The following is a 21358-nucleotide window of genomic DNA, read 5'->3' as shown; positions in this document are numbered from 1 at the left end:
CCATCATCCCGGGCAGGAAAGCCCCTTGCTGCAAGGGCTCACCTGGCTTCTGATCTTGTGATACCCCCAGCCAACAGTGGAACGGTTTTATAGGGCAAAGCTGGACAAAACCAGGTGGGTTTTCTCCTCAGTGTCCCCAAAAAGACTGTTAGAGCAGGTTGCCTCCCCTCCCTGCTGTCTCTGGGTGGGCAAGGGTTGCTCTTGTCTATCCAAGCCAAGAACATTGTAAATTCTTTAAAACTCAATATAATGAACAGGAGCTTTGGGGCCACCTTCAGCCTCACTTCTTCGCTCTCCTGCTGTAGGCACGTCAGGGACCCAAATACAAATCCCCTGCGAAGTGTGGGGCTGTCAGAAATGGAACTGCACCAGCAAGAAAAATGAATGAAGATGAAAGTGTTTGTGCTGTGTGGGATGAATCATTAACTTGCTTTACCTTGTCCTAATGGTGCAAAAGCAGTGATTTCTTTTAACTAGGGGGGTCACACAAAGCTTTTCCCACCTGCTCTCAGTGAAAGCTGATGAGCTTAAACACAATGGCAGCTCCAGATGTCCCTGCTGTGCCTGAGAGCAGCGAGAGCCTGGCGTGGAGTAGGGATGCTTGGCAAATGGATCAGATCTTAAGCCAGCCTTGGAAGTACTTTTCCTCTGGATAGGAGCATCGAGCTGCTTTCTTCCCATGAATGTGCAGCTTTGGCAATGATGAGAAAGGAGCTTCTGAGGTGAGGAACGTTGTTGCTGTGCTTGCACTGGGTGATTTGGTGGGGATCTTGAATTGAGAGATCGTATCTCCTGGATGGGAACAGATGGGAACAGGTGCTGATCCCACTGCAAGCCCGTCCTTCCTACCAGTGCTGCTTCTCTGACAACTGTTGGAATTGTGTCTTGGGCATATTGCTGAGCTCGCTTGGCCACAACAGGCACAGCTCTGTTTGCTTTCCTACACCTCCTGCTCTCCCAGGCACCCTTCTGTCAGGTGCCAGCATCTCTGCTTCAAGGCTCACCTCATCTCCATCCTGCAGATTGCACAGGGATGTGTTTTACAGAGCCTGGGTTTGAGGAGGGTGTGCAGGAGGAAGGTGGCCTGGCTGCAGGCAGAAACCAGCCAAGGGGACCTCCAACTGCTCATGCATCTCCAGGAAGCAAAGTTAGTCCAGGGATGATGCCCTATATCTTTAACCAAGCAGCCCTCTTTGCCCTTAAGGTTTCTGGTAAAAGCTATCTGTTGTCCCATGCAAATAGATTTACTTGCTTTAAGAGATGAGGAAACGTCCTCCTGCCAAGTCACAGGTTCCAAAGCACTTTGGCATCTCCAGAAAGCAAACAAACCTGAGCTTGCTTTTCCTCCCCCTGGAGCAAAGCACCGTTTGCAGCACTGTGAGCATAGAAAGCAAAGCTGCTTCTTGGGTTTGGGCTGAAAAGATTTGATTTTGAAGCTACGAGTCTGAAGAGTTTTGCTACTCCAAGATAGGCCCACTGTTGTTATACTGTGCCAGAAGACATCGACTCTTACATACAGCTGGTCATCCTGAATCTTCCAAGGACAGCATAGACTGTCCTGCACCAGTGGGACAGAAAAGACTAGGTTTGCAACACAGTGAACAAGAATTGCTGCTGCGTGATATTGCAGATGGTGGCGAGCAGTCAGATTTTATTGAAGCAAGCCAGCAGGAAGAGCGATAACTTCACTATGCGTAAGCAAGAGCTGTCATCAGCCCTGTAATAAATGTATAAGCCTCATATAGGGTTTAATCCAAGTCTTTTGAAATCCATGGCTTTTGGGAATTAATAAAGGCAATAATTTGGCATCAGAACGTAAGTCATGGACTCTGGGATTGTAATTCCTGGACTACAAACTTGGTGTCTGTCCTGTGGAGGTATTTTACATACTAAGCTGCAAATCCTCTGCTTAAAATCAGTTGTTATCCTGTTCTGTCAAGGGAGATAGAATTGCCAGTTCCAGAAGACACTCACCTGTGTTTGCTGGAGTCTGTCCTGCATTTAGGCACTTCTGGATTCGGGATTTTCTCTGTCATTTGCTCTGTAACAGGGTTCAGATCAGCCTGAATAGGTGCTGCTTTCTTCTCCTTAAAACATGGATGCAACAGAGGGAACACCCCTCTAGTGCCTGTTTAAACACACCAGCATGTCAGGCACTGGATTGGGCCCATTGCTCCCAGTTTCATTCTTGTGAAAAATGTCTTTTCACTCACCACTGTTGCTGTCGATGGGTTTTGTCCCTAACTTCATCCCTAGGGGTATGATGTGGTATAGAACAGGACAGATACATGTATGCTTGAACATCATTCGTGGGTAAGGAGTTTCTGGACAAGTCTTTGTCATCTTTGCACTGAGCAGGCTGGATTTGGCCATGAGAAGCAGCCCAATGTATACCTGCTCATGCCACACAGCTCCCTGCCCTTTATACTTCAGGATTCCCGAGCACTCACAGAGCCATAAATCTTCTATCCACAAACGCTCAACCTTGCTTTCAGGTTTAGGATTTCCATTTCCTTCATGTGCTTAAACACATTAAAAATCAAAAATCAACTTCTTCATTCAGGTACACTTGTGCTTTGAGGCTGCACTGGTGGATGTGGATAGACCCACAGGATGGATGTGTGTCTGCAGAGCCGGATGGGTCAGTGGGTCAGACTCCAGCTCTTGGGAATCATAATGAAACAACAACCCCAACCCAAAAGCTGTTGCTTGGCCAAACTTACCCCTCTCTTCTTGAAGCTTCACTTTGGTCAGGGTAAATATAACAACAGTGATGAAAATCAGTAAAAGGAGAGCTGGTAACACAACTGGGAGCAGAAGTGATTTGCCTGATGAGCTGGAAAGATGAAACACTGGAATTAGGTTGGGTTTGGATTCAGCTATGGGTGGTTGAAGTACCTCAATGCAGGCTGTTGTTTTTACCCCCAGGAGTATAAAGGAGTTATAAACTCAGGCTGAATCAGAGGAGAACAGTCAACAAAGTCAAGTTGAGATGAAACCATTTGATCTGGAGTTTGGCTTATGAGGAAGTGATTTCTACAGCAGCCTCTGCTCTACTGTGTGGGCTTTCTGCTGCCAGCTGAATTAGCCCCTTCAAAGGGAAAATGAGCTCTATAAAAATGCTATCAGGCAGATTGCTCTTTCAGGAACAGTGCAAAATCGGATCCTTTATACAAGAGCGTGGTTTGTGGTTGCTAATGTGCTCTGCCTTCCTCTTTCTGGCTGGACAGCAGGGAGCTACAGCTTGAGGGAGTCTGGGGATGGAGATGATGGTGCTGCTTTGGCTGGGGGCAGATGAGAGCTCCAGGGTGCATGCTCAGGGCACTGAACTGGATCTGTGGGCTTTGTGGTTTCTCTTTAGCTATGACTGATACTGAAATATCGTAGGATCATGGAATGGTTTGGGTTGGAACTGGATGAGCTTTAAGGTCCCTTCCAGCCCAAACCAGACTGGGATTCTGTGGTCTTGTGACTCTTGCTGCAGTGCTCTCCTCCAGTATCCCCTTGTGAGGTATGGAAGTGGACAGGAGCTGGCACTGGGGAGCTCAGGGCGCTGAGTTCTTTCCAGAGAAGCATAAACCAGCCCAGCTGTGCGGTGAGGAAGGCTTGCCCACGTTCCTGTTGTAATTCCCAGGAAGGTGTTTCCTGCTATCACTTCATCATTCTCTCCAATAGCACGATTGTACCAGACCGCTGCAGCGTGCCTGCGGTTCAGTGCTCACAGGAGAGCTGGCAGCAGTGGCTCTGTTTTGACCCAGTGCTGTGCTGGCTGGGTCCAGAGGTCCCGTTCGTCCCTTCCTTTGGAGCAGACACCCTTTGAAGTCAGATTATGTTCTGTGTAAATCAGTCATTGAAGCACTTTGGAATCTCCCTGGATGAGGATAAATCCCTGTTAAGCAGTTTTGCTCTCTTTATCATGATATGATTACTTATATTATTGCTTATATTGCAGTAATTGTTGTTTAGTACCAAACCCATGCAATAAACTTCCCAATATTGATTAGGCTTCAGCAGAATTAATCTGAGGACATTTATTACCCCATCTGTAGCAAAGCAATAGGATTGCCCTTGTATTAGCTATAACATGGGATACATAAAGCTGATGTGGGAGTCCCCTGAGGCTTCTCAGTGTCACTTCATGCTGCAAATGCAGCTGCAACGTTCAGTCTGAACCCCCTGACAAACCCCCTCCCTGCTGAGACCTGGCTGGGTGATGCTCAAGGCTGAGCTGATGCTTTGGGGTGCAGCTCCTTCCTTTGGTGCTCAGAGATGCCTCTGCAGGTCTGCATCATTCGAGGACCCAAAGGAGAAGCTGAGCTGATGCCACTTCTGCAAGGCAGTGAGGAGGCTGCAAGGCTGAGCTGAGGACCAAGTAAGGGTGGGCAAACCAAGCACTGCAGGGACCTTCAGCTCTGGAAACACAGCAGAGAGTCAGGGAACAGGTTTGTGCCCCGGGTTTGGGAAGTGTTCTGTGCCCTCAGAGGTTGTTCTCATAAGTGGTTTATTGCTTCCTGTAAGGCAAAGCCTCTCTGCCTCCCCAGCGATGTTAATAATTCATTCTATCTGTACTACCGGGTTAACTGCTGCATATCCTGCTTTCTCTTCTATTTGCCTGAACTATTATGACCTTCCTAAGCACTAGGAAGGGTGAAGTCCCCTCCTCCTGGGACAGGCTGGGTACCCTGTCTCTGCAGGTCTCAGCCCCTGGGCATGGACACACAGGGGAAGGACCGTGTGTGCTGGTTGTGGTTGTGCTAGGGTTAATTCTCTTCCCAGTGGTTGTGTTGTGGGTCTGTGCTGAAAGCAGTGTTGATGGCACAGGGATGCTTTCCTTATCACTGAGCTGAGCTTACACAAAGGCAAGGGCTTCTCTGCTCCTTGAACCACCCCATCAGCAAAGCTGGCTTGGGGGGCCACAAGGAACTGGGAGGGGACACAGCTGGGAGAGCTGATTCCAACCGAAGCAAGGGATATTTCAGACCACAGGGTGCCATGCTTGGCATATAAAGCTGTGTGAGGGAGAAGGAAGAGGTGGTGTTTGCCTTCCCAAGCTGCAGTTACGCATGCTGGAGCCCTGCTGCCCTGGAGATGGCTGAACCTGCCTGCGATGGGACGTGGTGAATGAATTCCTTGCTGTGCTTTGCTTGCCTGCATGGCTTTTGCTTTCTCAATTAAACTGCTCTACCTCAAACCTTGAGTTCTCCCATTTTAACCCTTCTGGTTCTCTCCCCATCCCACCAGAGGGGAGGTGAGAGGCTGTCCAGTGCTAAGCTCCTGCCTGGCTTCAAACCACGAGAAACCATCCCCGTGCATCATTTATTATTGTGGGCAAGGGTTGTGTTTGACCCTGCTGCACCCCAAGGGCTGCCAACACCCCTGGTCCCCATCTGCAGTGTCACCTCTCCGAAGGCGCCCAGTGGGAGCTGCTCCCTGGGCACACACTGCCACCCTGTGTCGGTGTCACAACCGCTCACCCGGCGGAGGAAGCGCGGATCTGCTGTTGGAATAAAGGGTTTATGATCCATGAGTGGGGGACCCCCAGCTGGAAAATGGCTCTAAATCCTTCCTCGGGCAGGTTCAAGCCATTCCCCTTGGCCTGTCCCTACATCCCTTGTCCCAAGCCCCTCTCCAGGTTTCCTGCAGCCCCTTTTTAGGCACTGGAGCTGCTCTGAGGTCTCCCCTTCAGGAGCCTTCTCTTCTCCAGGCTGGGATTGCTACGACATGGAGCAAACGCCATAGCCCATGTGCGGACAGAAAGGAGCAGAATCGCAGGAGAACTGGGAGAAACCGGCACCCCAGGCCAGGCAGCACCGGGCTTAGGAGGGGATGAGCAGGGAGAGATGAAAGGCAGCGGGATTGCTGCCAGGCGAGTGGCCTGGGAGGAGCCAGTGGGGCCAGGTTCTACATCCCGAGCTGCTCGGAAGAGCAGTGGGGTGTCAAGGTGTTTGGGGTGGAGGCAGATTGCCTTTGACAGAGATGGTCGTAAGGGGTTGTAAGAAGCAAGCTCACCCACAGCACCGCTGGTTCGTCATCCAACCGGGGACAGGAATGCACCTCTGGGTCTCTGTACAAGGTCCCAGGAGTTCCAAGCTCACCCCAGGACAAATGGGGACCCAATACCCTTTAAATGAGAAAAGCAAGTGAATTCAGTGGGGGCAGCAGCAGCGCTGGGAGCAGTGTGGGCTGTTAGCAGCATTTCCTGGGGTGGTAATGGGAGCAGCAGCAGCAAAGTGGATGGCTCCATAGGGAAACAGTGATGGCAGCATGTGGAAAGGACCCTCCTGGGGAGTACCACTGCCTTGCACCTTCTTCTAAAGGAGACTTTCAGACAAGTTAGAGCCTTTTTTCTACTAGGCTGTGCTTGCTAAGGGAATTTCTTTGCCTTCCAATAGCAAACACATGCTGGGCAGTGAATCTGATCAGTGTGGTGTGCACCACGCAGCACCAGGGCTCTGCACACACGTGTTTTACCCCTGCACACTTGTCAAGGTCGCTGTCGGCATCTAGCACAGCTTGTCTGCAGTCAGTTGTTAATAAAGCCTGACAAGCCCCGCTTGCTCTGCAGTGCCCGCAGGAGTTAATGATTAAACTTGAGCTAGGGCAGTGTGCTTCGAGCAAGGCAAATACGTTATCACTGCACATAAACCCCTGTCCAAGGAACAACAATGAGCCTTTCTGGCTCTTGCGCCACTTAAAGGGTATTTGGAAACAAGGAACAGCTGGGATCTCTGGAGGCAGGAGCATGCTCGCGCCCCTGCCTGACCAAGAGCATGGATCTGAAGAGCAGGACTGAGGAGCGTTGAATGTAGTTTGGTTCTAAGGTATCCAGTAAATCGGGGTCGCTGGCAAGTAAAGCAAAGCCAACCCAAACCAGGAAACCCCTGCTCGTTTGAACACAGCAGGAGTCAGCAGCCAAAGGCTTGAACGTGTTCGGTTTGGTCTTTGCTGTATCTGCAGGTCGTTATTTCTCCGGTGCTAAGCACCACACACTGGAGCTGCCGTGGCAGCGTTCAGGGTAGTGGGGAGAAAGGCAGAGTGTATCGGGTCAAACCCTGCACTAGGCTGTCCTGGGCATGGACAGGCATCACCCAGACCGTGTGGGTCTGAGAGCTCTGGTTCACCAAAGGACACCGGTTGCACAGTCACGTTCGAGCATGATGGTGCTGCACACCAGCCAGCCCTTGGCTTGGGGGAGCCAGGAGGACACTGGTTTTCAGGGAATGCTGCTCCTATGCTTGAGACTGCTGAAGCCCAGCAGCACTTCCAGCACACCTGACTGCACAAAGGCCTGGTTTATCACAACCACCAAGAGGCTCGCAGGGTTTCCACATGCCTACGGGGATTACGGCATCGCTGCTGAAGCAGCAGCCTGTGTATTAAACACAGCGTGTGGCTGGATGAGTCCTCACCCCGAGGTCCTGCACAGACCCATTGCCTTCCTCCTTGTGCGGTCACTTGTGCTGGATGGGGCAATAGGAATACCAAGTGCCACTGCACAGGAACACTCCCCACACCTCCTCTGTTTGCCATGCATTCCTATAATAAACCCCACAAAGCACTGAATGAAGCAATACTCCTTGGAATAGGGGTAATGTGTCCCTCCTTCTGCAGGAGTTGGAGTTGGAGGGGGGTCTTCTCATCATGTGAGCAGGGAAAAGGCAGAGACTCAGCTGCAGGTTATTGCCTAAACCCCATTGGAACATGGTTAAAGGCTCTTGGACATCTACAGTCCCCTCCCACAGATCTGGAGCGACTCCAGTGGGTCCATGGGTCCCCCAGCCCCGGTCTGACGTTCTCCAGCTGCAGACATGTGAGGCCAGCAGTCACCAACCCATCTTCCCAACCTCCCGTGGGACACCAAGGCTCCCTGCTGACACCCCCAGTGCACGGTGACAAAGCCTGCTATTAAGACAACCCATTTCTCCTGGAGACTTCCCAGCAGAGCTGATGTGCTTTGATACCACCGGGATTTAACGAACCCCTTCTCCTCAATTCAACCTTTGTAATGAAAGATGTGCGCAAGAATGCTTTTACTTGGGATAGTAGGTCTTGACAGGCTCATGTAGACATGGAAATGATACGTCTGAGCCACTATGGGACTGATAGTTAGGAAGCAGATGAATACTCCATGCAAGATGCAAAGCTGAGTGTTTCCTTTGGGTCGTTTCTAGCATCGTCGCACCGCATAAACACAGTGCGTACAGTCTGCATTAAGGCATTGAGGGTGCATCTACCAGCTCCCCAGGTTACTGCTGCTCCATTAGGATCTCTCTTCACGGCTGGTTTTTGGCTGGGGTCTGCTGAGATTTTGCCTCCTGAGCACAAACCAAACAGCTTATGCACAGAATTAAGTAGTGTGAAGGCTGCTTTCGGAGGTACCCAGACAAGAGAACTCAGCTGGAATCCGGCTGAGCCTGGAGACGGATTTGCTTTCTACTCTTGCTTTGCTCATGTCCACTTCCCAGACACCCCCAACTGCTGTTAATTGGCATTAATAGCCAGGAGCAGCCTTTCCCTTGCCTCTTAGCGCTGGTGGAGCACAGCTGAGGCAGTCAGTAGCTCATCTGATCACCCACCACCTTTTTCCCCTTATAAAAGAGAGGCTCATCCCCTGCTCTGACTCCTGCCAGTCAGCAAACTGGAGCTGCTGCTGCTGTGATAGCTCTGACATCAGGTCGTTGTGATGAACCCGGGGCACTTGGCTGAGGAACAGCTCGATGCTGGAGACTGCTGATGAGAGATGTTCTTGGGCTGGAGCAAAGGTAAATCTCTTCCTTTGAGTCAATGGATTATGGGTTATGTTACAGTAGCAGAGTGTGCTCCTTGCTGCCTGGCGCAGAGGGAGTACTCCAGCAGGCCAGGGCTGGGGAGCAATTACCTGGGTGATAGATGCTGCTGTGAGTGATGCTGCTTCCCCTGCGAGCAAAGCAGGGACAACTGGTGCTGCCTGTGGGATCTGCAGGCTTCAACCTGCCCCATGCGCAGGCAGGCAGCAGGAGAGGTTCCACCCAGCTCAGGCCGTGGACTTTCAAGTGCAAATCATTGACTTTAAAGGCAGTGAGAGCACAACAGAAATGAAAGCAGAGAGGGAGGTGCAATACTAAGCTGTGGGTGAAGGGGTCAGCTCTCTGAATCCTGTGCTGCCACGGTTTAATGGTGCTTTTTCATCCACACGCTCCTCTCCTCTGACCATCCCTTTTTATCCACTGCTGATTCCAGCATTGTGCTGCTGAAGGCTCTTAGTGCACATCCCTTGCGTAATGTAGATGCATGATTACTGCAGCCTTAAAGGTAATCTCACCTTGTTTACCTGATGAGAAAGGAGAGCATTAAGGTACCTTTGCAAGCATTTTTGGCCTGAAACAGAACCTGAACTTCCCTTAAAAGCACCTGGTTTTGGAAACAAAGGGTTCTCTTCCAGCCCTTTATTTAGAACCAGGGCTACTACAGTGTAACACACGTGTCAAGCATGAAAGCTGAGTTTTGGTTAGACTTCCTTGCAGAAACCTCGCTTCCAAAGATTGCTTATTGAGCTGTGATGGGGCAGAGGGATGCTCATGAACAGGAGCAGTGCACACGGCTCAGGTAGTGTAAAACGGGAACAGAATAAACTGAAACAGCAGCCACGGGAGATCAGGGTCATTCCTCTGGGAATGAACTCCAGATCCGTGCCTTTCCATGGGAAGTGCTGCTGCTGCTGGGCCCTCTGGGTTGGATCACTCACGATGGGCAATCCTGTTCAATCCTGTTCAATCCTGCAAGCAAAATAGAGCTTTTTACAGGCTAGATGTGTTTGCAGCTATTGGAAACGGAGCTGTTATCCCCTCGGGCTCTGTGACTCCCGGTCTGGGACCTTATGCAAGAGCTTACACATGACTCTGCTCCGTGCCACCCGGAGAGGAGCCCTGCTGCTGGTGGATGGATCCTGCTCTCACGGCCACCTCTCGGCTCCACGGAGCTTTTTGGAGTGTCAGGGGTCAGCTTCCTAAATCCAAGCTGCTCATTCTACCTCCTGCTTCAGGCACAAGCAGGCAGCTAGGGAGGAAGGGGACAGGATGGTGGTGGTGTGAGCATCCGTTTGTAGGCACAGAGCAGCCCCCGTGGCTTTGTCCATGCGTTAGCCTAGAGCTCACAGGTTACACCCTGTGTAAGGGTACCTCAACCCTCCCTGACCAGCTCCCAAACCCATTAAAATACCGGTGATGCTCCAGGCATGTGGCAGAGCTGCACCTTCAGCCATGCTGGGGTTAGAGCCATCCCCACAGCCACCTAGGTCTGGGGTGCAGTTATCTCCCATGGCCTGCATCTGTGCAGCAGCCTGCTGGTCCTGCCTGGCCACTACTGACCCAGCTCCGGGCTTGAAATAAGGTGCGGGGCTCAGGCTGGATGAGTTAGTAACCTTCCATAACAGAGGCTCCTTCCCCCTTTTGGAGCCAATGTACATACAACGTGGTGCTTGCTGAGCAACCTGCTGAGGTTTTGGGCAGACCCTAACCCATGCAGCCTCCGGTTTCCTCCCTGAGGCACAGGTTTGTGTTGCTGCTGGCCAGCCCAGAACTAGTTTAGTTAATTGCTGAACTACAGACAAGCATTTCCCTGCTGCTATGAGGTGTAGCTCATCAGACATCATTCTCTCATTCCTTGGATTCTTTACATGGCTCAGTGCTATGCCCGCCGCTTGTGCACACCTTTGTTGTGTGAAATGATACAGCTTTTGCAGAAGGATGCCCTCCCCTCCTTTCCATGCAAACCAAAGCTCCTGATGCCTGTTTGGAGAGGAATCAGAAGCCCTGCTCTGGGTTTTGTCAGCAGGAGCCTGTTTAGTATTCACAACACTCTCTTGGAAAGCTGCTTGTACTGCAGGGTCAGTGATGGAAATGATTTAGTGCTGTAGAAGACTTTGTATTTACTTGCTGCACTGGAAGCACTTGCACAAAATCTCATCTCGTGTGGGTCCTGGGTTGCAAGAGGCCCAAGTATTTGGTTCAGACTCATTTGCAAAGCCCAGCTGTGTGAGGCACCCCCACTCCTCAAGTCAAGACATACTGAAGGTTTAAACTCATTGCTTAGCTTTACCAGAGCTTTGACTGCAACATCCCTCTGTATTACAAAGCCTTTTTGGATCATATACAAATTTATTACAGAAATAAACCACCTTTGTCATAAAAGGTGTGTAGCATGAACACTGACAGCATCAGCTGGGTCTGAGTGACGCGAGAAGAGTTTGAAAGGGGCTGATGTGGTGCCGTTTCAGCCTTGCATCTCTCCTTTGGGGCAGCACTCCTGGGTCTGCCACCAACACAACCTGTTGTTTGTTCATTGTCACTCCACAATGAAGATGGATGTTTGTGTCTAAGTGCTGTATCCAGGGTGTCAGGGATGGATGTGGGCGTAGCCTCGCAGTGGGTGTGCAACCAGCCAGGCCCTGAGGAGCACTTGTGCATGGGGAGCATCACTGCGTCCCCTCCATTGCCCGTGGGTCTGATGGTTTTGTACATGGCAGTGGTGGCTTTTGGGAGGCACTTGTATGGGGCAGGTGAGTGCTCAGGCCTCAAAGGCTTTGATAAAGTTAATAAAAGACCACAAAATCCTAAAGGAGCAGCAGAGTCCAGTACTTCTTCCCAGAGAGGCTTTATCCACAGGTAATGCCTTTTAAAATGAGCCAAACACCTAATTCCATGGCTTCCCTGTTCCAGTGAATCCCCAAGTGCATTAAAGACTTTGTAGGAAAATACGCCCCATCCGCACGCTGAGCGACACCTCGCATAAATAGCTCCTATACATTTGCTATATACAAAACGTGATGTGCACGTGGTGGTGCTTCATTTGGTGATGCTCCAAATACCTCTCGTGGTACCTCCCCCAAGACGCTGAGGAGAGAGGTCACAGCAGAACATGGTTATGGGTGTGCTGCCTGAGGACAGGCAGTGAAAGCACTTGGATATGGGGGGACAGCCGCTTGCCCAGCAGCCCCACTGCCCACGGAGCTATTCCTTCAGCAGCCCAAGCTTCTTCAGCGCCTCTCGCCGGTTCTCATCCGTGGCACCCTTGGGGGAAATCTTGACGCTGACAGAGGAGCGGGGTGGCCTGGGGAAGCTCTGCAGCGGGTGCGATCGCCGCTTGCTGCTCTTCTCCTGCTCCGCCTGCCCCGGCTCTTTCAGACCAGCAAAGTCCTTCCCCGTCCCAAGGGACACTGGCCTGGGGCGGCTGCTCCTGAGGAAGCTGGGGGCGAGCCGCTCGATGAAGGACATCTTGCCCAAGGAGCTGCTGGTCTTGACGCTCTGCTCCTTGGCGCTGGCCATGTAGCTGCTCAGCCCTACCCCGGAGCGCTCCAAGGTGTTGGATTTGAAGGTTATCTGCCGGACACCCGGCACCGACCTCTCCGCTGCCCCATCGCCTGCTTCGGGCTCCGCAGGGGTGGGGAATGGCACCTCCTTCGGGTGGGGATGTGCCGTAGGGTGAAGGTGGGCGCTGGGCTCCCTCCTGTCCTGCGACAGTCCAAGCTTCTCCAATGCCTCCCGCCGGGCTTTCTCCCTCTCCTTGGGGTCGAGGTGCCCTGAATTCACCTTCTCAGCAGTGGCGTCGCTGCCCAAGGATGGAGGCGATGCTTTCACCTTCTGGCTGGGCTCTGCGGCCAGCGCCACTGGGCTGGTTTTGCTGGTTTTCAGGATGATATTTGGTGGCAGTTTTCGTGGTTTGGGGGCTGTGGGAGGCCCGCGCTTGGTATCAGGGTCCTGAGGGGCCTCTTCCAATGTGGATTTCTCGGGCTGGCCCCAGGACATCCAAGTCTTGGTCTCCTTGGCTGTTTCCCTCTTGTCATCTGAGCGATTGCTGCGTGACCACTCATGGCTCCCCAGCTCATCCTGGAAGGGATCTGGAGGTTGGATAAGCAAAGATTCCAGGGATTTCATCTGGCTCCTTCTGCTGGGTTGGTCAAGCCTGTCCTTGGCCATCTCCTGCGGGGATTTCTCTCCTGGCACTGGGTCCTCCACTCTGTGGACAGTCACTTTGCTGTCAGAGGCTCCGTTTGCTACAGTGGTGATCCTTGGAAGACTGGAATAGCCTGAGCTTGGAACCACTGCTGGAGCTGACCTTGGGAAGGCAGAGGGGTTTTTACCATTCTGTTCAGCTGCGTGCTGCAGGAGGGGAGCCCCATTTTCCAGATCTAGGCAAAGAGAGAGATGAAGTCATGCACCCCATGGACACCTCATTTGCAAAACACACTCCTTCCTGCCTCCTAAGCCAGAACAGCCATAGCAGAGCACTTGGCTTTGCAAACCAGGGCTGGACCATGGGTTTCCAGCTTACCCCGGGTGATGGAATTTCTCTTAGGCCGGGTCCCGGGCAGCTTGGAGGGCTCCGTGTAGTCAGTTTCGTTGGTAGAGACCCCGCTGTCTGCTTCTGCATCCAGGGAGCCAATAGTTTCTTCTAAGAACATCAGACATTCTTTCTCTTCTACAGATAAGTAGTCATAACTGTTATCGCTCTGAAAAAGAGGGAAAAAAGGCAGCAGAGGGAGGAGAAAGAAGTTAGGAGATGTGTGACAGCTCTTGGCCAGTGGCTATTCAGAAATTGGTGTTTACAGCTACACAAAACTAGACAAATGGCTCTAAAAAAAGCCTAAGGTATATACTTAAGGCCATTTTTATATTGAAATGAGCATCAGGAGATGGGTTATTCTTAACTTGGAAACTTGGTCTTTACCTTTTAGTCTTTTACCTTGGAATATAAGCAGATGGGTACCATGGGTGGTCTGTTGGTGTGGGTACTGATGAGCAGTGATTTATCTCAGAAGCTTGCCTAAACATCATAAATACCAAAGACTTATCTGTGGGTGGTGGTCCCTCTCCTTGTTCTCCCAGCAAGATCTTTACTTTTTGTTGTATTTCAAGTACCAGGAGATGTGATTGCTGTGGAAGCACCAAGTTACAAGGTGCTAGAAGCAATATACCATTAAAAAAGAGGGGCAGGAAAGGATGGGGTGTGCATCAAATCAACAAGCAGGGAGGAGAAATTGTCCGAGGTGGAGTTGTTTTGCAGAGACAGACACTTATCCAAGTCTTTGACCAGGCAATATTGCAACCAGTTTTTCCATCCCTAATACATCCCAGAGGGTTTGGTTCTGGTTTGCAATCTATCAAATAGAAAACCTGTTTAGGACTGAGCATTGCACTTGCACGTATCAATTATGCTCCAAGTCAGACAGGATGTAATTAGTCCATCAATCTCGGATTCGGTGTTGGGAGACAAACAAGCTTTAATGGACAGATAGTGAAAAATGACACATCTACACCCATGGCCCGAACTCATCTCTGCCTTAACTAAGGAATTAATCTCATGTCGGCCAGGAGGACTGCTCACTGTCTTGTCCAGGTGAAGTCACCCCTGTTGGAGCCAGTCTGACCCACTTACCCAACTGGTCTAATCTCTCCCTGGGGAGCTCACCCAGCGCCAGCACTATCTGCATCGGCATCTTCAGGCAGCAAGGGAGCATCGGGGCTCTGGGTATCATTCCCCAGAGGAGGCCTTGCAGCAGTGAAGGCTCCTGATTGCTGCCATAGATGGGGCAGGGCTGGAAATCTGGGAGTGCTTTGGAGCAGGAATTCACTTGGTCTTTGTGCTGCCCTCAGCATGGTACCCGAGTGCTTCCAGGGTACCCGAGCATGCCTCAGGGTACCCGAGTGCTTCCAGAGCACTCATGGGGAGCAGTTCTGAGCAGAGAACAGGCACAGGGTGCCCAGAGAAGCTGTGGTTGCCCCATCCGTGGCAGTGCTCAAGGCCAGGTTGGACACAGGGGCTTGGAGCAAGCTGCTCCAGTGGAAGGGGTCCCTGCCTGTGGCAGGGGTTGGAGCCATGTCCAGGCTGGGCACAACAGGGGTACTTACATGCTGTGAGTGGTTGGAGGCCGTGCTGACCATGCTGTCGCAGCTGCCGGAGTTGCAGCCAGCCATTCCCAGCTCCTTCCTAGGCATATTCCAGGCTGCCCGGGGGGCAACGTCCTGGCTGAAGCAGAAGAGAGGCATTAACCTGCAAGGTCCCGTACCCCAAGACGATGCAAGCAGGCAGGCTGTGGAACTAATGAGGCTGTAAGCTCTGGACTGTTTATCCACAGCCATCCCATGCTGGTGGTTATCTTGGAGGTGTGGGTAAGGTAGTTCCTGAGTGAAGGAAAAAGCTGTAAGCCCAGCTCAGCCTCGGTGATGGGATCAGTGATCCCATCCCAATGCAAGCCCCAGCCCAGCTCCAACTCATAGGATCTCTTCCCCCCAAACCTCTGATCACGCTGACCCGAAACGCTGCTGTTCAGCTGCAGCCTTGTTCTGCTGGGAGCTTCCTCTTGGCAAAGAGCTTCCTCCTGCCACCCTTCCTCTGGGGCTGCAGGGGTGTGGTGGCCATGGGGAGCTGCCCCCATTCCTTTGGGGCACGCCTGGGTGTGTTTGGGCACGTGCCTGGCATAGCTTGCGGGGAGCAGGGCAGCACCGGGTCTCCAGCATCCCCCTTTGCTCATGGCAATGCACCGCTGCCACTCTTCTGGATTCAGCCTGCACCCCCAAACTAGTGGGACCCAAATGGGGTACTAATTGCCTGACAAACAACCTGCCACTGGGATTGCTAGCAGTGAGATGTGCCTGGGGCATGGTCCTGGAGGCAGAGGGGACAGTTATATGCTTGCAGGGTGCATGGCCTGCGGGGAGATGCTGAGTGCCCCACGAAAGGCATCATTACTTATGGGTGTAAAGCAGCGAGCTTCCGAAATGGACCAACACCACCTATTAGGTGTTTGGAGAGGCTTGGGCTGAGAACAGCAAAACAACCCCCCCCCCAAGAGCACACAGGGACCCATGCGAGAGGGTTTGCTTGTTGACAGACAGAGGAGCTCTTTGTGCCGTGACCTGGCCATGGCACAGGAACATACTGCTGCTTTTTGTCTTGGAGCAGGGAATTAGATGGAGTGATAAGTGAGCCGAAGTGGCTGCTTGTTCAGAGGGTTAGAGCCTGAAAGAATTCCTTTGTAATTGGGATATGCCGCAAAAAATCAGATTTCAACAGGCACCCCCTGACAGATCTAATCCTTCCCCTGTTTCAGTCTCAGTTTAGGCATTATTTACTGCTTAAATGACACCGCAGTAAGTGGTGCCTTTCAAACAGCAATACCCTGGATTCCATTGAATTCAGATAACTTTATAGCCAGAGCTTTTAGCTGTCAGGAAGCAGGGACACAAGGTGAGCTTGAGGGGTTTTTAGGCTTCCGCAAGACATGTGGATTTACCGTGACCCAGAACATTTCCAGTCTGAAATGTGAATCTGCTTCTAAGCAGCAAGAGGCTCCTGCTGCCTCATTGCAATGCTCCTCATTGCCTCCCACTTCCCTGCTGCACCCGTTCGAGAGCACAGAAAAAGCCTGGCCCTGCTCTGCTCGGGGGTCCCTCCAGGTCCTGGCGCCCCAAGGATGCCCATCACCGTGTGGCCATTGGCAGAAGTAATCTGCTCCTGTTCAAACAGCGTTTGCAGAAACCTAAAGCAGCTGCCAAGGTTTTGGGACCCTCCCCTCCGTGGGGAGGCAAAGTTCAGGCTCATCGCGTGTTGGGGAGGATCTATGCAGAAAGCAGCTCATTTTCCTGCCCACCAGTTCTCTGATGTGATTATGGCTCTAACGCGGTCACCCAGCTCGGGAACAGTGCTGTAAAATCCCAGGGGTTATGAACCAGAAGGATTTTACAGGTCCTTTTGCTGAGTAACAGCAAAGAAACCCATGAGCATTTACATTAGAGTACACGGCACTTGAGAAGCTGTTTTCCTATCATGTCTATACCTCCTGCCACTAAAAATCCTGTTAGGAGAAGCTAACAGGGAGAGCTGCCGTAACTGTCCTTTACAAAGCTCTCTGAGCCCTCAGACATCAGAGGTGCTGGGTAGCAATTAATGCTAATTGCTTTATACGAAGAGGCTACTTTCTTTTACACCCAGTGCTACTAGGAGCCCTCTACCCCAGCTCTCCATCCCTGTTAAAGAAGCGGGGTGGTTTTGCTGTCTAAAGCAAACCCTAACCCCTACAGCAAAGGGCTTTGTCCTGTGCAGGTACCATCCTGGCTGCTCCTGCTTGGCAGCAGGATGGATCGCACCTCAGGGAGGAAGGAGGTGATGGCAGATCTGTTCAAACAAGTAAATCAAGTGCAGGTAGCAGTTGCCTGAGCTCTTTGCTGTCCTGAGCACGCACTTTCTCAGCCTCTCCGCTGGCAGCGCTGGGTCTCCCCCAGCTTTCCCCCTGCCACCGCCTTCAGAGCACCTCGTCCATCTTCACTGGGGACAGCCCCACCACGCTTTCACCTTCCCGAAGCACAGCACGTACATAACCCCACCAGCACCCACAGCCCTGTGCGCCCTGGGGCAGAGGCTCTCTCCCGCAGCCCATCAGCAGGAAAAGGACAGAAAGTGAAGGGCAAGAAAGAACAGACCATTAACGTTGCTCCTGTTTTACCAGCACGTCCGTCGCTCCGCGCTGCCCAAATCCTTGTCCTGACCGTGCCTATCCCAGCACTTCTTTGCTTTCCTGGGTTAACCAAACAGAGCCGGGTTACACATTAACCCTCCTGCGTGGAGATAAGGCTGTGCCGGCGCTCTGCAGGTACGTGCTCACGGGTGAGAGCCCCCAGCCCTTCACTCGCAGCCTGCTGCACTGGGGCAAGAGAAGTCCATCTTGCACCCATGCAGAGCACCTCTTCCTATTGCTCCAGGCAGCTGAGCCCCTAAAACCCGTTCCTGTCCTGCCCCAAGCAGCCCGGTCGCTGCGTGCCGGGCTCTGAGGCAGCACCCGGGAGGCTGCGGGCTGCTCAGCTCGGTACCACCCCGCTCTCACTCACTTCCCAGCTCCGGCTGCTGCCCTCTGATGTCCTCAGCACGGGTTTCGCTGGAGTCTCCTTAATCCGACATCCTGTTCTGCAGCATAGCTGCTCGCTGACACCCGGAGCAGCCCAAAGCAGCCCCGACCCAAGCACTTTTGTACGCAGTAATTAAACCCTGTGCTGGGCGTTTGCTCTGTGCGCTGCTCACCGCGTTACCCCACAACTGGTTTGTTCTCTGGGGTGGTTTTGTGCAGGAGATCCCTCAGCTCAGGGTAGGACCCGGCTCCTTCTCGGCTCTAAAGCCACAGCCTCTTGCTAGAACAGGTATGTACTCGTCTATCACCAAAGCTTTCCCAGGGACCAAAAGTTCACCGCCTGCTGCTGGATGCTGTGAGGAGGTTCTGAAGGCAGAAAGCTTCACCTCTAAGCTTCATCTGCGTGCTAGAGGAGGAGGTGCCCAGGTCCTCGCAGTTCTGAGGCTTACTCTTCAGGTACTGAGCTTGCAGCTCCCCTTTGCCCCTCCTGGTACCATTCCCTGCAGGCACTGAGCCCCCTCTGTGTGTTCATTCCCACCTCCTCTGCCTCTCTCCAGAGGAATCCTGGAATACCAGGCTGGAAGGGACCTTGAGGATCATCTGCTCCATCCTCTCTAGGCAAAGCGTGACCTAGACTAGATGTCCCAGCACCCTCTCCAGCCGAATCCTAACAGAGAGTGTCCAGTGTTTTGGAACCCACCACTTGCCTGGGGAGATTACTCCAGTGATTGATTGTTCTCATTGGGGAAAATGTTCCTCTTGTGCCCAGTTATTTCACCTGCAGCACCCAGTGCCGCGCTGGGTGATGCTGACCCCCAGGACCCGGGTGGTGCTGCAGAAGCACCTGAAGAACTGCAGGGGCTTGTTATTACCGTGATTTTGGGCTCTCCTATTGAAATCACAGCTTTTCTCTCTGACAAACAGTGCTTAGGCCATTGCCCCCACAAACACGCACAGCATAGACTTGTATGTGCTTTGCAACGTGAGTAACTCTGAATATCCAAGCAGTGACAGCCACTAAATTCATTGCAGTTTTCATGCCTCAATAATTTGGTTTTAACTTTTATATTGGCGTTTTGGCGGTTTTATTCTTAGAAAAAGGCTGTGTTGCAACGTGTTCCCTGCTGCACAGAACAGGGAAGTGGAAACAGAGCTAATTAAAGCCATGGTAGAAAGCAGAAGAGCCAGGAAGCACAGAGGTTCCCCCTGGCACTGCTGAGCCCCAGCTGTGTGCTGTTACGAAAGGGAACGTGTGCTGAGAAGCAAACCAAGGAGCCAGAGGGCTCGGGAGCTCCAGCCAGCCCTGATTCCCATGCCAGCCTGCAGCAGAGGGAGGGAACGGTGTGAATGTGATGGATTTGGAGCAGCAGTAGCAGCCCCAGCACTGCCTGAGCATTGTGACAGACAGTGATTGCAGCGTCGAGCTAGGTTTAGTGCAAGAGCTTCTGAAGTGTTGCCTGGCGTGGTGCTGGGTGGTGAAGCAGGTTAAACAGAGGTGGATTCACACTGGTTTTGTTAAGTTCTGCTTAGTTCTGAGCTTTAAGGGAGGGAGTAAATCAGACCCCAAGGTGTTTTCTTACTGTGCATGCAAACAGTGTGAATGAGCAAAGGCAAGTGTGTCCCGAGAGCACTGTGCTGATAGCACAAGGCCTTAAATCTGTGCAGGAAACCAGGCAGAGCTTTCTGCCTGCAGGGCTTTGTGTAGGTCAGGAAGGTGTCATGATCCATTAAAGGAAGTCTTGAGCTTCTCTGAATCAGCTGCCCAGAAAGAACCTGTTCTTTTTCCACATTCCTCTTCCTCCAATGAATATAAATAGCTACAACCCCAAATAAAGTGTGATTTCAGATACACGGCATGAAGTCTATGTGAGTAGTCAAACAATGCAGAGAAAACTTCGCAATACAGTGAAGGGACTTTGGCATGTCAACAGACCCGTTGTGCCTCACCCTGTTCATAAACACGAGAGCACAAGTGGTTCAGTCCTGCCCCTGGTGGAAACTCATCACTGGTAACATACCTGTTAACATAAAGAGGTTCATCTGACTCTGTAGGACTGTTGGACACTTTCCTTGTACCAAATTGTATGGACAGGATGGATGCTAACAATCAGTTATGGAAAAGACTAGGTAGTTAATACCTGGTTTCACACAGCAGCTTAAAGAAATAATTAAGTCTTAATATAGCTGTGAAGTGAGCAAGGAACCCTATTTATTATCCCTATTTTACAGAAAAGAGGTAGAGAACTGAGGTGATCTGTTTCCATAGCTGGGTTAACATTCACTTAGCAGCAGAAATGAGGAGTCAGCTCTCAAGGTATAATAAAGCTCCCTAAAATTTCCCCAAAGGCTTTAATTAAAAGAAGACAGACACTGCACTCTTGGCCATCCTGATTTTGTTCACTTCCCCATTGCATTCTTGTGTTCCAGAAAGCATTTTGGTGCTCAGAATGCTTGAGGTGAGACAACTTGCAGCCATTTTATTCTTCCTGGTCCAGAGCAGAGCAAAACCTGATGGCAGTTTTACAGCTGGATGCTTTGGATGATTTAAGATACAGGCAGACATGTAATTTGTAGGATGAAGAGTTGTCATTTGGAAACCAGCAAGCTGCAAACGTTTTGTTCCTCTTATTAAAGAGGTTCCCTGCCAGGGCTCTCCCATGGCAGGGTTTGTGTGGGGCTGGAGCCAGAGCTGCCCTCCAGTGCTGCGAGCAGTGAGATCTGCCAGAGGTGGCTGTGTCTTGGTCTGGTTTCTCTAACATACGGGTTTTGATGGTAAAGGCAGTCAGCTTCATTCTCCTGCTTCAAGAAGAGCAAATAGATAAGGCTGCTTTAGTGAAATATATATAAATGAATATATATATTTATATAGATAAATGAACCTGTGTTCTGCATTGATGGTGTAGTTTCACGGTGGCTTTGTGGCCCCAGGGTGGATTAGGGTTGTAGCGCTGTTATACTCCTGAACATGTCTCTAGAAAAGGGATGAGTACAGCAGATACTGTTCCCAAACTGGCCCAGTGGCCTCTGCTATGACTGTGCCCATGAAAAGCTGCAGGTTTAAGATATTCTGCTCTGTGTAAGATGTTCCTTTTCTCAGCCCTTTCCTTGGCAATTGCTCTTTTTTACATGAATTTACCCAGAACTGAGGAATTCAGTTTGTCCTTCAGAAAACTGCTGATTTACTCCCTAGGAAATTGCATCCATGAAGTGGGTAAGCATGCTACTGAACCCAAATGTTCCTGAAGTCTGGCTACTAAATGATTCAGCTTTAAACTGACAGAGGGGAGATTGAGATTGGACATTAGGAAGATGGGGAGGGTGCTGAGGCGCTGGCACAGGGTGCCCAGAGAAGCTGTGGCTGCCCCATCCCTGGCAGTGTTCAAGGCCAAGTTGGACACAGGGGCTTGGAGCAAGCTGCTCTGTGGAAGGTGTCCCTGCCTGTGGCAGGGGTTGGAGCTGGAGGAGCTTTAAGGTCCCTTC

The 21358-nt window shown here is 51.5% G+C and overlaps 1 protein-coding gene across 3 annotated transcripts; it reads right to left on the bottom strand.

The window, feature by feature from the left end:
* Positions 1 to 11115: 11115 nt before the first annotated feature.
* On the bottom strand, positions 11116 to 18329 carry CUNH1orf116 (chromosome unknown C1orf116 homolog). 3 transcript variants are annotated; one of them, XM_061454858.1, is made up of 5 exons: positions 17862 to 18329; positions 17480 to 17551; positions 14886 to 15003; positions 13309 to 13486; positions 11116 to 13165 (listed from the first exon to the last, which is right to left on the bottom strand). In XM_061454858.1, the coding sequence occupies exons 3-5, from the start codon at positions 14970 to 14972 to the stop codon at positions 11988 to 11990; spliced, it is 1443 nt and encodes a 480-aa protein (XP_061310842.1). In that variant the 5' UTR covers positions 14973 to 15003; positions 17480 to 17551; positions 17862 to 18329; the 3' UTR covers positions 11116 to 11987. The 3 variants fall into 3 exon arrangements, with proteins under 3 accessions (XP_061310842.1, XP_061310843.1, XP_061310841.1); XM_061454859.1 differs by having other exon boundaries at positions 18052 to 18329; XM_061454857.1 differs by lacking the exon at positions 17862 to 18329 and having other exon boundaries at positions 17480 to 17774.
* Between the last annotated feature and the right edge of the window lie 3029 nt (positions 18330 to 21358).

This window comes from Pezoporus flaviventris, unplaced genomic scaffold, assembly GCF_033815535.1.
Source record: "Pezoporus flaviventris isolate CSIRO_AGI_PZ_B2104156 unplaced genomic scaffold, CSIRO_AGI_Pfla_v1 ptg000017l, whole genome shotgun sequence".
Classification (NCBI taxonomy): domain Eukaryota; kingdom Metazoa; phylum Chordata; class Aves; order Psittaciformes; family Psittacidae; genus Pezoporus; species Pezoporus flaviventris.
The sequence above is the reverse complement of the archived record's forward strand: the minus strand, read 5'-3'. Positions and strand labels throughout refer to the sequence as shown.

Coding starts and splice junctions, on each gene's coding strand:
- CUNH1orf116 (XM_061454858.1), bottom strand. CDS start 14,972: ATGCCTAGGAAGGAGCTGGGAATGGCTGGCTGCAACTCCGGCAGCTGC. Junction 13,487..14,885: donor CCTCCAACCACTCACAGCAT/GTAAGTACCCCT, acceptor CCTCTTTTTCAG/AGCGATAACAGTTATGACTA. Junction 13,166..13,308: donor GAGAAATTCCATCACCCGGG/GTAAGCTGGAAA, acceptor CTCTTTGCCTAG/ATCTGGAAAATGGGGCTCCC.